The sequence below is a fragment of the Drosophila hydei genome, unplaced genomic scaffold, assembly GCF_003285905.1.
Source record: "Drosophila hydei strain 15085-1641.00,03,60 unplaced genomic scaffold, DhydRS2 tig00008122-arrow-pilon, whole genome shotgun sequence".
NCBI classification, from domain to species: Eukaryota; Metazoa; Arthropoda; class Insecta; order Diptera; family Drosophilidae; genus Drosophila; species Drosophila hydei.
The window spans coordinates 4,532,226-4,549,766 of NW_022045833.1; the positions used below are offsets into that span (position 1 = coordinate 4,532,226).

Genomic DNA, 17,541 nt, shown 5'->3' on the forward strand with positions numbered 1-17,541 from the left:
TCATAAGCAGTTCATAAAGTTTTTGCGTTTGTGGCTTTGTTTCTGTTTATGCTCCTTTGGGCTGGCTGCATTTGGGGGCTTGTTAGGCCTGGCGAGTGGTGCATGCCAATGCCATAAATTAACGTCAATTGGCGGCGCAGTCGACGCAGTTGAACAGATCACGCCGTACTGCGAAATGCGGACCACGGAAAGCGCATGCGCACATAAATCTCGATCTTTGCTGTTGCTGCTGCTGCCGCTGCTGCGGCGGCGGTCAACAGAGTTCATGTATTCATTTCTGACATGTCTAGCTAGTCTGGCCCATGCCCCGTGTGTATGTAGCGGGGGCATTTAAATTGTGAAATAAAAGTAGAAATTGCTAGTTTAATAAACAAAGAATCGTCACAGGAAACATAAAAAGCCAGCGGCCAATTTAGCGGCATTGCTTTTTTGTTCATATGAGTGTAAGCTTCTTTGTATGAGTGTGTGTATATGTGTGTCTGTGTGTGTGTCTCATTTTGATTGAATTCAAATCGCAGTCACATAACATGCCACAGCAGACAGCACAAAAAAAGAACAGCACAGACGAGCGCATTAAGTAAGTTTAGCAGAGCGAATACTAAATACTCTAAGCATGCAAGAGTTATTAGCTCCAATGAAATGCAGAGTTGGATTATGAGCTTAGAGCAGTTGCATAAAGTTCTCTAAAGCCAAATTTTGTATACATTTATTGCAAAAAGTTTCCATATTTATCAAAGTGTAATTGCTGATACATAGAAAGAGTATGTATATATATATATGTAATTTTAGAAGAGCTTAATCTCAAACTTAAAATAACAAGAAGCCTTTCAATAATGATTGACAATTTAAGCTGAAATTTTTTTTTTTTTTATTTTTATTTTTTATTTTGTTGTTTTTAGTTGCAATCTGTCTTATACTAGACAATAAATAAATTTCTTAACAATAATATTCATAAACTTATTATTAACCATTGGAAAGTAACTGTAGATCATAAGATTAAAAATGTCAGCAAACTAAACTGAAACAGTTTGAACTATAAGTTTGCAATATTCTGTGATCTATCATATCGAAACGTTTCATAAGGTATCAAATGGAATATGCAAGTTGTACACCTTTGTCGTGCCGGCTAGAGTATATATATATATATATATTGAGCATAAGAAACGCTTTGCAAGCAAAAGAATGTCAAAGTCATTTAGGCCGGCAAGGGGAGTGGCAACAACAGCAGCAGAGACAGATGCATTTGAAGATGGAGACGGCTGGCACTGGCTGGGACCAGGGCTTGGGTCTCGGCTCGGCTGGCAGCTACCGTTTGTTTGCCCACGCCTTGGCCAACAAGTGCAAGGCAAAGACCGGGCCCACAGAATTGTTCATCAAATGAACGCTAAATGCACTCAACGGCTAACAGAGCCCAGCACAATGCAACATTTAAGCAAACAACAAAAAGCAGAAACCGAGCAAGAAGCAGAGCGAAAAAATACACAGCAAACGGGGAGCCCAATTTAAGTTTGCGAGCCTTTTGTCTCTCATGTGGAGCCAGTTCCAACTGACCGTCTTTTATTTTTTGCTGCTGCTGCTGCTTGTTGTTGTTCTCTTGTTGTTATTGTTGTTGTTGTTGTGGGCATCTTCAATTTTTCACATGCTCTGCGGATACATCATTGTCAACTGGCGGCTGCCTAATGAAAGTAACGAGCGACAATGGCCAACAACTCGGATCTTGTCAGGCGTCTTTTATACGCGTAGAGCCATCAAATTACCTAGTGGCTGCAACGTAAGAGTCTTCTTGCTGCATCTGCGATGTGGCATAGCTGACATCCTTGCAACGCATTATCAACTGGTGGTGCACAATCGAACACTTTGCTGACAGCGTACAAGCGATCTGGATTGATGTCCTCTTTAAAGCCAAATACATTCCAGGAATATGCTAATATCGTTGTAGAACTGTAGCTGCAGAAGGCCATAGCACTTGGCTCTCATGGCAGCAATTGCTGTTTCAGCTACCATGTTGTACACTGAAATTAATTGTGTGTTACTTGGCTCGAGCACAGATGCACCTGCTACAAGTGCTGGCTCAGAGTTTGCTGGGAATTCGATGGGCGATTGCTGATGCGAGAGGCTGGAGAAGCCTTCTGTATCATGTTACTGATTTCACTTTATTTTCTAAGCACTTGAGAGCAGTTTTTGTACCTAGCTTATTTTAATATTATTAAAAGCAAGCAAAATTGTTTAAGTGTAGAGTGTTTAGTGGTTGTGGAGTGTCTAGCGAAGCTTTCCTATAGCTTATAGAAATATAAAAACGAAATGAGATCGAGATCTTAGGATTAAAATTTTTACTTTTGCTTTTAAGATATTTTTAAAGAACTTTATCATAGTCTAGTCTAGAAATACAGGGTATTATCTAGTCAATATATTTTCAATGTATCCGCTTCTTTTTGCACAGTATAAATTAACAGTTCTCTATAGTTCTATAGTCTTAGTCCCTTCACATAATTTATTTATTTATTAAAGGGTATTTTGTAGTTAATGCCTGAATACTTGTTAAATATTGCTTAAATTTCATGACTCAACAAAATTTTAAATGCAACAAGCCGCTGCAACTGTATGAAAATTAATTTTTTGCCCAGCAAGCCAAACAAGGCTTAAATACTAAAAATTGCAAATTAATACGTTAAGCAACACTGTCAAATTAGCATAAGCAAACATGGCTTATCACTGTCAACCACTTGTCGACGTGTTGCAGCTGAATGTGCAACAAAATGTCTGTGTGTGGAAATCTGTGACTAATTTTGTTGATTTTGATTTTGAGCTGGCAAAATTTATGGCATATTTTAAGCATATCGTAATAAAGCAATTGCAACTGATTTATGCAACACATGCCACATGACTGTGGCAAGCCGCAAGGATTAACTGAAGAGGCAAGAAATAAAAAATAAAAATAAGAAGACAAAACTTTGGCTGTTGAGAATTTATACGCAAGTTCATAAACAAAGCACTAAAAGGATTTAAGTTTTGGCAGCAGCAGCAACAATGGTGCACAATGATGCCATAAACAATAAACAGGCAAGTTTTGGGAAGCCTGTAAATTGTTTTGTCCAAAGCCAGCGCCAGCCACAAAACACACAAAACTATGCCGCAACTCATTGAGAGGCAGCCTGACGACGGGCAGGGGCAAAAGTTTTGCTCATAGCTAAAGACTGGGATTTGCTGCAGCCAAAAAGTTCAAGTGTCTGTGTGAAATTAATTGCTACCCGTCCATGTCGACGTCTCCTACTCTGATCCACACACACACACACACAGTCATTATTTAAGCTCAAACAAAGCTATCACTTACACATGCAGCGCTTGGAGCTGGCAAGGATTAGTGCAAGGACCAAGCGAGCGTGCGCCTTATACGAAATTCAATTAGGCGTCCATGACGTGCCACAATGCGCATCAAGGCGAAAAGAGTTGATGCTGTTTTTGTTGCTGTTGTTGTTGCAGCTGCTTGGACTATAAAACACAATGCAGATAATTTGGCGCCTGTTTTTTCAATTTCTTGGAAGCCAAGGCGCTGTAATTTGCCACATAAGTCACAGGAGTCAACTCAAGCGTAAGAGCCGATTCTGCCAGTCAGCCAGGCGCAGCGCAAAACCAACAGCTCAATTTTTTTTCACTGATGCCCTATGCTTGGGGTATTCTGAAATTAAGGAATCGAGCTTAAGTCGAAGCAAATGAAAGCAGCTGAAATTTTATTAGCAAAGATTTCAAATTCAATTTGGGTAAATTTTGCAATTGAATATTTGAGTTGTTGTGGTACTCGTTGAGAAAATGAAACTCACATAGGCCTGAGAGCATTCAGACATATATATAACTATCTTTATATATTATTTATATTATATATATTATTATATTAAATTCTATATTTATTTGTCTTCACGTAAAGGTTTACAATTTCCAGTCGCAAACTGAGCTAAAAGACATTTTAGCTGCTTCAATCCTTAGGCTTGAGCTCAACTCTTAAAGTAGCAAGATTAAAGATCAAATTTAAATACATTAAATAATTTTAATAGATATATATATATATATATATTAAATAATCATAAAAGAGTATCTAGATTTGGCGCAGCTGAAGTATTTCTGCTCCTTTGATACTTTTTTTTGGCTGCCAATCGCAACCGCAGTCTGACCTTAGCTGTTTGCTGGACGCGCTTGTTTTGAGGCGTGGCCGCTGGCCGTGTTTGGGCGTCGCCACACCCACATCCTCTTGCGCAGACACGCAATGCAATAAACATTCAACATACCTGCCATTGGCCATGTTCAAGTCCAGCTGCACTCACACTTTCAGCCGAGTCTGGACTAAGCGCGGCAAGCGTATTAAACTAACAAGATTAAAGTTGAAATTGTAAATTGCTTCTTAGTCTAATTACGCGATGATGTTGTGGCTGTTGTTGTTGTTGTTGTTGTTGATCACCATGATCATCAGCGAGACTCCCTTGAAGTCTGGCTGGCAATTCTGCAGAAATTTTCCTTTTTAATCGTGTACCTCACTCAGTGTGTGTGCTGCATCTTGTTGCAACCGTCCATTTTCGTACTTTAATTACAACAACTAACACAACGAGCTGCATAAACAAGACCCACTGCAACCTGAGCGATCGAGCTTCTCTGTAGGCAATTACAAAGCCCCAGCCACAAAGTTAAGATCTGTTTTGCTTTTTCTTTTTCTTATTGTTGTTGCTTTCTGCCACTTATTATGTTGCAACTGTTGTTGCAGCCGTTGTTTGCAGTTGCTTTATTAAATTTTCTAATCACCGCTCAAGATTTACATGCAGAAGATATGATACAAGTCGTGTATATAAATACATTTTCTAAGTAACACAAATTTTGACAGCAGGAATTTTCGAAATTTTCTTTGTGCTGGATAAACCAAATGAAAACGCTTGACTATGAGTGCAATCTATTTGAATCTAACATATACTAAAAATAATTTATAATCAGAGTTGTATTAAAGGTGATTGGATTGACATAAGACTTAACTTTTTGATTAAGATACAATCTCCATTACGATTTGGCAACGGAGGTCGCAAGAATATCTGGCCAACAGCCGCTTGCATATTTCAGTCAAAGACGTTGCCTGCTTCGTTTTGCATGAGAGTCGCTTGGACTAGACGACGGCATTGTATGGATATATAATATGTATGCATTACAAATACCCAACTCAAAAGCGAATGTCAGTGAGTGCCTCGGCAGCCCCCTTGCTTCGCTTCCAAGTTATGAGTATGCCACCGAACCCTAATCGAGTCCATACAACGGTAATTGCAGTCGCAGATAAATATCACTGTTAGAAAACCCACATGGCTGCAATTGCGAGGCTAATGCAAGACTTGCCAGAGAGTCATAGTCAGGCAGAGACAGAAAGACGAGGAGTCAGGGAGCGGGGAGGGGAGCAGCAGCAACTTTCTGGCCAAGTTGACGTTGTTTGCGCGCGCGCTGGCTGGAAAAAGTGGTCAACAGCAAATGGTAAGACGAGCCATAGATTGGCAACGTCTTCGTTTCGTTACTTTCTGCTCCCCACTCTTAGAATCTGACCGAACTGGCGAAAGCAAAGCGAACGAGGCAAGCCAAAGATGCTTTATTAATTTTAACCGTTTGCTGCGTGCCCGGACTGGAATCGAAGCTGGACTCGGATATAGAGTTGGTCTTGGTCTTGTGGTCTTGGCGCAGGCAGTTGTCGTGAGACAAGTTTATTTGGCTCAGTGCCGTGTTGACGTTTAATAAATTTACGAATTGTGGCCGTGCGCGGCATGTGGCCAAGACGCAATGCCATTGCCAATGCCAATGGCCCGACCATTGGCAGTTAGACAAAGTACGTGCACTTTAAGCAGCTGCTGTTGCTGCTGCTGCTGCTGCTGCTGCTGCAAGCTCCTGCTGCGGTTGTAGCTAACCGATAAGCCCTGCCAACTGGCAACTGGCAGCGGGCTGCCGTGCGGCATCATCAATCTTGCGGCCTTACGAATCGCCAGTTGCCGGCGATTTTAATGTGCCATATCAATCGTTGCATTAAGCCATGCCCGTCGATGACGTGGCTCAGCGCAAAAAAGGCAACAAAACTCTTAATTTCTTTTAAATACAAAATAGAATCAAAGTAGATGAAGGGGCGGCTGCAGCTGCACTCAAAGTCTGCGCTAGAGTTTTGAGTGCACTTTGTAAATGCAGACAAACATTTTCTGCAGTAATTAAAATCTTTGACTGCAAAAGGCGTCATCCTTGTCGACGTCTTCCGTTTGTGACTTTGTTTCGCTCATCGAGTGCTGCCCAATGCAACAGAAGAGCAACAGAAGCGGCAGTAGCAACCGAAGCAAGCAACAATCAAAAGATAAACTGCCGCCAGTCGCAGGTTGCAAGTCGCTGCAGCAACATTCATTGAAGTCCATTTAGACTGCAATTAAAAAACTCACAACTTATGCAGTAGGAGGCGGGGTGGCGCGGGCAGGCGGGGGCTTGCCTCGCAGATAAGGGCAAATGCAGAGCCAGTAGCCGTGGCCAAGACACTGGCTAAAGGCTTCAAGTTCACTTAACTTTGGCATAAATGTGAAGCTTCCAGCGAAGGAATGTGCGGCTGCTATCTAGACTACAAGCGTATATACATATACACACAGACTAGTATGTGTGTGTGTATGTGTGTGTGCATTGGGTATACCACCTTGACAACCTGTTCTCTCAACTGGCCAAGAGTCCAACTCCAACTGACAGCAGACAAAAAGTGAATTAAGTGAATAAGAAGAACATGTTTGTGAAAATTGTGCGAATGCTTCAAATAATTAAGTAGGTGGACGCGAGACGTGGTTAATGCTGCCTTTGGGGCAAAACGAAAAACAAAAAAAAAAGAAAGAAATTGGTAAAATGAGTTAAAAGGGCAAACTCTAAATGTCTGCGCATAGCAATCTACAAAGCTCTGGGGTTAACCATATGTAATTTCAATGGCTAATGAGTAGCGCATAGAAGAGCGCGCATAGCACAAATGCTAGAGTATTACGGGCAAGAGACTCGGAATTTTAATGAGTTCCTGTGAGGCAAGGGCAGGCCATGCGTGAGAAGTGCATAGAAAGGCGCGATCAGTTTGTGAATATAAAGCATTTGTGCGTAAATGTGGCTTAACTATTTAATGTACACCCTGCCTGCTGTTCGAAAGGAATATGGCAATGCTGCTGGAACTGGAACGCTGCTGAATATACTTATGCAAATGGAATATGTCAGATATGGCAACGCCGTTGTCGCCGTCGCAGTTGGTTTGCGCGTCGCTCGATCGATCAATGACTGCGATCTGCAATCTCGATGCGTCTCACAACACTCACAAACACTCAACACTCGTTGTCAGCACTCGTTGAAGACAAATGGTCAACGCTTCTGCTGTTGACAGCAGCAGCAACAACGCGCAGCCATCGCATCCTGGCAACAAGCCACGTCCAGCTGCAACTCCAGCTTCAGTTTCATCAGCTGCCAATAAAGCAGAAGAAGAGTATTTTTATTTAACAGCTTTTATTTTGAACACCCTCAAAAACTTTTTGGCCTCATAAGGTCGTTTGTCGCACATGTTTACTTGCACTTGCAGTGCCATAAATTAGATTGAAAACGAAGCTAAAAGAGGGCCGAATGGGGGGCTGGGGCAACCAACTAAAATCGACAACAAATCAATTTTTGTGCCATTGCAGCAGAAAATGCTGCCACCCAGCAAAGTTTTGCCTTTTTTCCCTTTTTGCTTGCATAGTTTTCAATTTGGCCCATCACTGAGGCTGTGAGAGCTGAACCGCCCCTCTCACACAGCTGGAGCTGGAGTTGACTGCTTAGATGGCCAGTAAAAATGCCATTTCCGCTTGTTGCCGTAAAAACTTTTTTGGCCGAAAGTATTTCGCTCGTAAAATTGCGACTGACACATGCGAACAAACTGTTGACTACTGTGCGACCCATGTTCTTCTTCTTCTTCTCCTTGTTGTTGTTGTTGTTGAATAACTGAAATCTGGCGAATCGTTATTACTGTTTAATAGAACATGGCTTTTATGACAAACGGCACAGTTGGCCATTTTCATGTTGTCCATTTCGCACATTCATCTGTGCAGCGCACAGTGTGGCAAAAGTGTTGGTCATAAAACTTTGCCAAAATGCTAAGTAATTTCAATTTCAGATTTCAAAAGCAACCCCTCTATAAAAGGCAACCCTCGGCTGGGCTCCAACAGAAAAGTAATGAAATAAATATAAGGAGCTGCCAAGTCGAATCAGGAGCGGTAAATGCAGCTTGAAGTGCCTTTTGGGAACGCACCTTGAATGTATTTGTCGTTGCTGTTGTTGTTGTTGTTGTTGCTGTTGTTGTCATCATTGGCAACATCATCAGGCATTCATTGGCCTTTGCTCGTTCTCCCACCTCTCCACCAATTGTTCAACCTTGCGTAACGCATGCACATTTATAGGAATTGCGCATAACTTTAAGCAAAGCTGTCTAGGCACACGACCCAACTCTCAGGCTCCTGCCCTTGGCTGCCCAGTCAACGCGAAACTGCGCTAGCCACAAGGCAACTCACTCCTCTTCTCACACTACCAGGACACTTGGCCACTTCACCACCCTCGGCCGCATCATCAGCAGTACCGCAAGTCGTCCGCATCGTTTCTCTCATACAGTTCAAATCTCAAGGGTGGCATAAATGTTGTCCTTCAACTTGGCCTCGTCCATTCGTTTCCTTTCCTGCTGCTGCTGCTGCTCGTGTTAGTTGCTGCTCTGTTGCTGTTGCTGTGCTGGCTGATAGCTTAAGTGGCTGCATTATTGCCGGGGCTTAACTAACACTAAAACTGATTGATTTTAATTTTCATGCATTTACATTCATTACACTTTATTGGCCGACGCATTCCCGCTGAATTGCAAACGATATAAATTGAAATTTTAATTACCATGCTATTTAATATAGGTCTTTGATTAATTTCTGAACAATATATGAACAGTCAAAGAAGTTGCAATTTTGCATATTTGTTGAAATAAAAAATGTGTATTATATATTTTGAGAGATTCTATATTCGATGAGCACAGAAGCAAAAAATAAAATATTTCGATGAGATCAAAAAATTTTTTAAATGTTTGTCAAAGATCTTGGAAGAAAAGAAGTTTTAAAAATAAATAAATAAAATATATATTTAGTATATAAAATTATTTTTTAAATTTTCGAATTTTTTATATTCAAAAAAATATAGCTTGTCAGTTGAATACATTTTGCAGTTAAACAAAATTTTGTTTAAGCAATACTTTTCGTTTCAACACATAAAAATTATACTTGAAGCTTATCATGCTCCTTTTTCAGAGGGAATAAACTCTATTTCTATCTCTATCTTTGTATCCGTGCGATTTTTCATATACATCTAAAAATTTTAATTATTAATTATTTTGAAATTTAATTTAAGATATTTTTGTAGTTATTAACTTAAACTTAATTGATAGAATAACAAAGTTAGCAACACTCAGAACGCAAAATAAAAAAGAAAGAGAGTTTTACAGTTTAACGTGCTCTTAGTTCACGCAAGCGAAGAGTAAATTTCGCATTGCGCCTGTGCGTATGCAACGCGGTTCGAAGCCGGTTGTAAGGCAAACCAAAACAATGGGTTCAAACACCCACGCTAAGGCGCACACACACACACTCGCACACAGACAGATTGGTTCGGTTCGGCAGACTTGACGTCTCCGGGCATGTTGCCACTGGCAGACAGCGTGTCCTTGTCTCTGGCTTTCGGCCATGGCAAATCAGTTGCGGTTTGGTAACGCGGCACAACACAACGTGCAAGCGGATTCGCAAGACTTTTGACACTTCGCATCGCTTTCCCTCAAATCGCGTGCATTTTTTCCATGTTTTGGACACAAACAAATAAACAGCGAAAATAAAAAATAAAAATCAAATTTATTTGCACTTTGCAACTGGACGCGACTAAATTTCCGCTTCGTTGCACTTTGAATTGGGATTCGAGCTAAAACAAATTATTTCGAGTTCAACGCATCGCCGGGCTCAAGCAAAAGTGCCCGGATTTGAACTGTTGCCTCGCATATCATTACGCGTGCTGATTTCTGAAGTGTGTGTGCGCGCGTGTGTCTCTCTGTGTGTGTGTGCATTTATGCATAATTGAATAACGAAGGTGAAAATTGAAATGTTAACAAATTGAATTTACACTCTTCAGCCGAAAACCCAGTGACGGTCGTCAATTGAAATTGTGAAAGAAACTTCGCATTCGAGTAAATTGCTTAACGAGCCAAGTCGCAGCCAACTCGTAGAGACAACTACGTGCTGCCAGTTAATTTTCTAATTGGATTAGAAGTCATCAACCCGTCAGCGAGGTAAGCCTCATGAACTTCAACGACCAATTGGACTGCCTTTCACCAACCGACCGACTGACAGTGGACAAAAGCATGTTCAAGGCTGAACGGCAGCTAATTGCAAAGGGGGCTCTCTTCAGAGGGGCGGCAGCTGTGTTTGCTGTAATGAGTTGGCCAGGTGTCATGTGATATGAATGCCTAATTTCAGTCTAAGCTCCGATTTCAAAAGGCCAACACCAGTCAATTGGCACTTTGTTAAGTTCTGCTTCCGGTAATGATTCAGCGAGGAATTCAAAAGAATTTCGCGTTTGATTTAGGTTGAATTTTTTGTATAAAGTTTATTGAAATAGAATATTATTTGTATAGAGGTTTTTGAAGGATTTTTAGGATTGCATTTTATATTTACAGTTCGAGTTATAAAAGGTTTTCAGAGTGAACTTATATTGGAGTGATATGAAAATATTTAATATTTTCTCTTATTTATTTTCTATATTTTGAAAGATTTTTAGGGTCTTTATTTGTATTACTAATTTTTGTTACATTAAAAAATAAAATATGGCTAACATTAATGTCAAAAAATATTAAATTAAATTTTTTCTACTATTTCTAGAGAAGTCTGTCATTGAGAAAGTTTACTTATCTTTCTTTACATGTTTGTTAAAATATTAACATGACTTATATTTTTTATACAATTTTAGAGGGTTACATTAATGCTTCTTATTTTAGCAAATAATATTAAAAACAAATTCTCTATAATTCTATATTATATTATATATTTTAGAAACTTTTTCAATTGGCATAATCTATTCCTTCAATCATAATGAGCTGTAGTAAAGGTATAAGCTTATTCCTTATAGAAATATATAAAGCAAAATTGATATTAAATTTCCTACGCAATTTAGCCAATAAACAAACTAACATGCATGTTAAAATATTAACATGACTATTATATTTCCAAATTTTATTTCCACTTTTAATGAAGGCTTCAAGCTATCACTTCTCTGCCCTGAAATGCTTGCTTAAAAATAATAAAATTAATGTTATATTTCACAATAGCAATTATAAGGCAGAAATAAAACTAGCATAGCATTAATGTTACATGCTCTAGTCAGATAGTTATCTATATAGTCTGATCCCCAAGGAGTTGTAACACGCAATTCATACAGAACTAGGATAAGAGCACAAATTCCCAGTTAAGCATTAACACTTACGACAACTACAACTAGGGCCATTAAAATGACAATGTTTGCCGTCATTTATATTAATTTACTCACACTGCTTGCAACGGCCACGCCCACCCAACGCCCACGCTCACAGTAAAAAATAGATAAGCAAAGCATTATGCAAATTGCAGTGGAAAACATTGGCGACAAGGCCCCGAAGCGAACACCTAATAATGAATACTAATTCGTTCATTAACGTACTCTGGCACATCATTTCATACTTTCCGTTGGCTTTAAAGACAAAAAGTCTTCATGTGTGAAATTTTTGTTTTTTTTTTGTGACGTATGAATTATTAAAATTAATTAAATGAATTTTTTTAACTTTTTCGGTTGGGGGCAAAGTGTAAATGAAGTTGAATGCGGCTAATCAGGTGGCAGCAGGACTTAACCAGAGTTTACGAGTGTGTGCGAGGCATGAGATAATTAAGAATTTAATTATTTACACACACCCAGCTCACAGACACATACACACACGAGCACAACAAACAGGCAGAGACATTTATTAGCCTAGACGTAGGACACACTTGCTTAGAGGGTCTTTAGAACTGATTTGATGTGAGCTCTGTGTGGATGCTGGGAGAAGTTTCTTATGTCATGCAATATTCATAATTCCTCATGCTCATAAAAGCTCACAGCTATAAAGGGCGGCTGGGTGTTAGCGTGGGCGTGGCTGGTTGCAATTTTGTGAGTCGAATGTTTGCCAATGTTTGGAGTTGGGGTGTCCATTTTATTTGTTTGCTGTCAACGTTGCTTAATTGAGGGTGTTGCTCGACTGTGTTTAACTGTTTATTGAACCAGGCAAGAGTCTGACAAGGTTTGTCCAACACGGTCCATCCATGCCGCTGTCACATGCAACAGCATTTAATTATGTACACAACGAGAGTGTGTGGCAAGGTTTCGCTGCGCTTGACATTTTAGTGAATGCTGCTTGATGCTTTCACTTGTGGCAGCAGCAACAAATGATTTAACTGCTTGTCAACAAGTTGCTGAAAAATGCACAAAATAATGCATGGCTCAGCGTTTGGCATCACGGCTTGTCAGATTTATGAACGTTTGAATTTTATTTGTAAAAATTAAAATTTGTCCTTTCACATGTGGGATATATAAGATGAGGATTATGATAGTCTTGGGCGAGTCTAGAAAATAGAAAGATTAGTTTTCAGGTAGAATATATATGCTATATAATATTGAAGTCGTTTCTTACTGCAGCTTGCATACTTCCGGACTTAATTATAGTAAAAGGGAACTGATAAGTAATATTTCCAAAGCAGCGAAAATTCAGCTTAGAATTTGTTCCTCAATAACATTTAAGTTGATTGAAATTTTAAACATATTTATATTCAAACACATATTTATAACAGACTATATCAATGCCATTAGTCTGTGATCTGCTTGTTAAAAAGTATTTTAAAAATTGGCAGTAAATGTGTATGATTAATGTTAGTTTATAGACCATCAATATATATTAGTTTATACTAAATATTGTATATTTAAAAGCCAATATCATTTGATGTCCGCTTGTATTTATTATTCTGAAGTTCAGTTTCCTTATTCAGAGATCATAAAATTAATATGCGTAATAAGTGTCAGCTTGTTCAACACATACCAATAGGATGTGATCACGTACTCGCCAGTGCTAATGGGCACCGGTAAGTTAATATGATCAGCAATGCGCAAGCGATTCACAATTATATCGTGCTATACGTATAAATACAGATATATATATAATTGGAGTTATTAAAAATTGTAAAAAATAGTTATGTTTTCAGTTAGAGCTATGCCAGACTTACGTCATAGGGACACGTATGATTTACGTTTGAGTAGACGCCCAGGTGCATGAAATTGTAAATGGCCTCGGCAAATGGATTTCGCTTTTTGCTTTCCAGAAATCGGCACCCATCAATGTCGTACATGGCGAATGCGGACCTAAAGCGACGCTTCATTTCGGTATGCAACTGCAGTGAAATCAATCGGTTATATAATATGTATGTAGACATAGATATAGTCATATGATTGGCCCATTTACCGTTACGTTTGATAATGGCACACGCAGGAGTTTTATATACAAATTCAATTCCTTGATTTCGCGACTGTACGCTTTAATGATGCACTGCTGAATGATACCAAACTTGGGATCCATATTTTGGCATTGAAATCCGGATAATTTGATTTTTGTCATCCATATGGGCGTGGCAAACACACAAAATGCGAGGCAAATGAGTTGAGTCTGACAAGCGAAGTTCATTGCAGTACAAATTGAACTGATCAGCCATTGACTGAAAACAAAATAATTTGAAAGCTTTTCAGACATATTTAGTCAAGCGATTAGTATTATTTAAATATGTATTGATGTATTGATGTATACAAATTTTGTAAATTTTATATATGAATGGCTCTGATTTATAATTGCAGATTAAGGTTTGAAAGCTCTTGGAAAGTTTGCAACAGTTTTAGACTGACCCTTCACAGATCTATTATAAATTTATAAAAAATGAAATAAATTAATACGCATATATTATATTGATCAGTCAACTATTTAATTTAAAATTTACTCTCACAATTTCACTATATATAATATATATATATAATAATAATATATAAAAATAATAAAAATAATATATATATATATATATATATATATATATATAATATATAATATATCTATAAGCACTAATCAAGTAAACGTGATCTATAATTGATTTTTGTTGCTCAAAAAACTTTAATTACGTCAATCAAATCGGAAATGATTATAAATGGATTAGCATATTTAGGATAGATATTATATCCATTTATATATACTATATATTGGAATCCATTTATATATGGTAATCCATTATCCATATGGTTAGCTTAAGCTACTGTCTCTATGTTTACGTGGATGGTAACGCGCAGGACATTGTAGGCATACCAATAGGTCATTAATTTGTAGTCGCCCATGGACAAGGGCAAGGGCAAACTGAATTTCTCGTCGTGGCGCAAGTGGTCGATGATGATGCTATCCTGCAATATGGAATCGAAACAGCATCAATATGAAGTTGATTCTCATATACGCACGCTGAACGGACACGAATGATTCATGTTTGTGTAAACGTTGAACTTGAGAAAGTTATAGAAAACATTGGCCAGCGTATTACGATTGTTGGCATCCAGAAATCGGCACGCATCCACAGTGAATCCATACAAAACAGGCTTGTTATAGCCGCGCTGTTTCAGTTCCAGACGAACCTGTAAAGTGTTCAGAGATAATCGAATACCATGTAGCAACTGCATAACACTAGACGACCTACAGATGCATTTGTCACTGGCCCCTGCAGCAGCTTGAGAACCACATGGACGTCTTTGATATTGCGTCGAATCGGTTTAATGATGCAGTTAGTGACTTGTAAGAATTTTGGATCAACTGCATGGCATTCCATTGACTTGAGCCTTGTGTATCCACTCAAAGTGGGCATGGCAAAGGCAACTATAATGAGAAAGCGAAATAAAAACATTATTTTCACGCCTAAACTGCACAAATTGACTGCTCGCTGCAAACTAATCAGCAGTGTGAACAAAGTCATTAAAAATATTCAATTTTGATTTGATAATTCTAATTATATATATATTTGGGCCACTTAAATCCGAAAATGCTGAGAAATAATAAGAAAATAATTATAAAATCAATAATGGGAACAATAATAATAACTTTGCATACGTCCATAATTTTATTTATTATTAGAATTTAAAATGTTTTTTTTTTTTTGCTAAGCCCAAGCACACAATTCCAATTAGAGATTTGCGCTTGAATTGTATTTGGTGAAACGAAACCCTAAATTATATTTCACATCAAAAATAGATTAGCTAATACATAAATATATATTTATTTGTATATGTTATAGAAATTTATTTAATACTTTGGCATCAATGCTTTATTAGACAATCCGAGTTTTTTATTTTAGTTGAGTTTGGCTTGATCTTTCGTTATGCAGAGACCTGCAGCATAGCATAGATGTTCCAGATATTTCTTGTATATGTCAGCCGTGTCGGCCACATGTCTGGAATTATATTTAAATATTAATGTCATAAAGTTTTCTATCTAGTTATGTTATTTTTATTGATATGTATATACCATATTTCCTTATTTAATTATAATTAAAACTTGTATTCCTATAAAAGAAACAGACCATAAGCCAGCAATAAGACTTACAAAACGTTGGCCTACAACCGTTGCAGTTACTTTACCTTTCGATAGATGCAAATGTGGGCTAGAGATCAGATGTGTTTTCTTTATGCTACTTTGCTATTTAGCTATGTGTGTGCGCTTCTCTATTTATAACCCGCTTTTTATGTGGCCATAACTTGTTGCCAAAAATAAAAAAAAAATTGTATTCAACTGTCGCTGACAGACGTAGCGTCGCTCACATTATTGTTGTTGCCGGCGTCAAAGTCAAAATTAAAAACGCAATGACAAAAAACAAACTGCTGATGCCGCACCCACCTTTGCTAGCCAGCTGAAGTTTGGCGCGTGAAAAAACGCGCAACGCATCAGCGCAGGGACGAAGGCAAAGGCAACAACAGCAACAACAACGAGAAGAACAATGCTGCCATAAATAACAAAGGCAAATGTTGCGACACACGCGTTGCAAAAAGGGGCGGCTGCTGCGCAGTGGGGTAAAGGTGCGACTAAGGACGGCGGCGGGACGTAAGGCAAGATTTGTGCCTGGTTGTGGCACTGTGGCACTGTCACTGGGGCTGTGTTGAATGTGCCGTTAGAAGCGCAGCAACATGACAGGCAAACCAACAGCCGCACAGAGCAGGGGGCCGACAAGAAAATATTTACAATCAAGTCGATTAACAAAAGGAAACCTTCTGACGCGCACTTTGGAGTTCTCTCTGTGTGTATTATTTTTTTACGCTTTTTTTTGCGCTTCTGCTTGTTGTTGCTTTTTTAATTAAAAATCAGTAAGCACACGCCCACGTCCCCTGACTGTCATCAGCGCCATTTTGCAAATCAACGCAATGATTGCGCCTCCTTGTTTTTGTCATCGCGCTTCATGCAACAAAATATTTTTCATAAATATAACGGGACTTTGGCAGGCAGCACTTGAGACTTTCGCCACATTTCCCCCAGCAACAACAGCAACAACAACAAACAATACACAGCCAGCAGCAGCAGGCGACATCATCATTAGGGCCGCCCACGCAGGAAACTCGAAAGAAGAAAAAAACTGAGCGACACAGAAGCTGGCTCTTTGAGCTGGTTGCAATTGTTACGGCTCCCCGTTGTTATTGCCACAGCTCCAACTCCAACTCCAACTTCAACTCCAATTCCAGCTTCAGCTTCAGCTCTCAGCATCAGCTCCATCTACATAGTTAACGCTCACTGCTTATTGTCTTAAGAGGAAGTCGCTGTTCTGCAGGAGACTGGGGATTGGTTGAGGGCTTTGCTTGGCTACGCATATGGCACATTGGTGGCATGGTGGCGGATATAACGGTAGACTCATTGAAAATGAATAACTGTGACTGACGCACCATGGCGTCAAATGCAGCCAACAATGGCAAGAGGAGAACTCTTCAAACTTAATAATGTAAACCAATTTGGAGATGTAAAAATTGCATAAAATGCAGGCAAGATTATCATTATCCAATTATTAAAATTGAATTTTCCATGTCTCCATTTTCTTTAAAAAAATATTGTAAAATATATATTTATATGATTTTCTTTTCACAATCTTTTTCAAATTCAATTTGTCAACTTTGCATATAGATTTCTTACTAAATAAACTTGGATTTCAACCACAGTGCCTGCTTGGCGAGGCTGCAGCTGCCGCCTTTTCCCTTTTCCACTTCAATTCGCCCTGATTCCTATTATATTATATATATTTTCATGCAATTTTTCACTTTGCGACTTTCGCGCTGTTTATGCAAATAAGCGCCAAAAAATAAGAAGGAAACGGAATTATGGTAACGCGATTGTCAACGGCATAGCGGCCATTTCGCAATTCTGAGCTGATAGCA

The 17,541-nt window shown here is 38.8% G+C and overlaps 1 protein-coding gene across 1 annotated transcript; it reads right to left on the reverse strand.

Annotated features, from left to right (window-relative positions):
- Nucleotides 1-14,394: 14,394 nt before the first annotated feature.
- On the reverse strand, nucleotides 14,395-17,058 carry LOC111593965. Its single transcript, XM_023307056.2, has 4 exons — nucleotides 16,908-17,058; nucleotides 14,832-15,007; nucleotides 14,599-14,769; nucleotides 14,395-14,544 (listed from the first exon to the last, which is right to left on the reverse strand). Exons 1-4 carry the CDS (start codon nucleotides 17,056-17,058, stop codon nucleotides 14,395-14,397), a joined length of 648 nt encoding a protein of 215 aa, XP_023162824.1.
- Nucleotides 17,059-17,541: the final 483 nt, after the last annotated feature.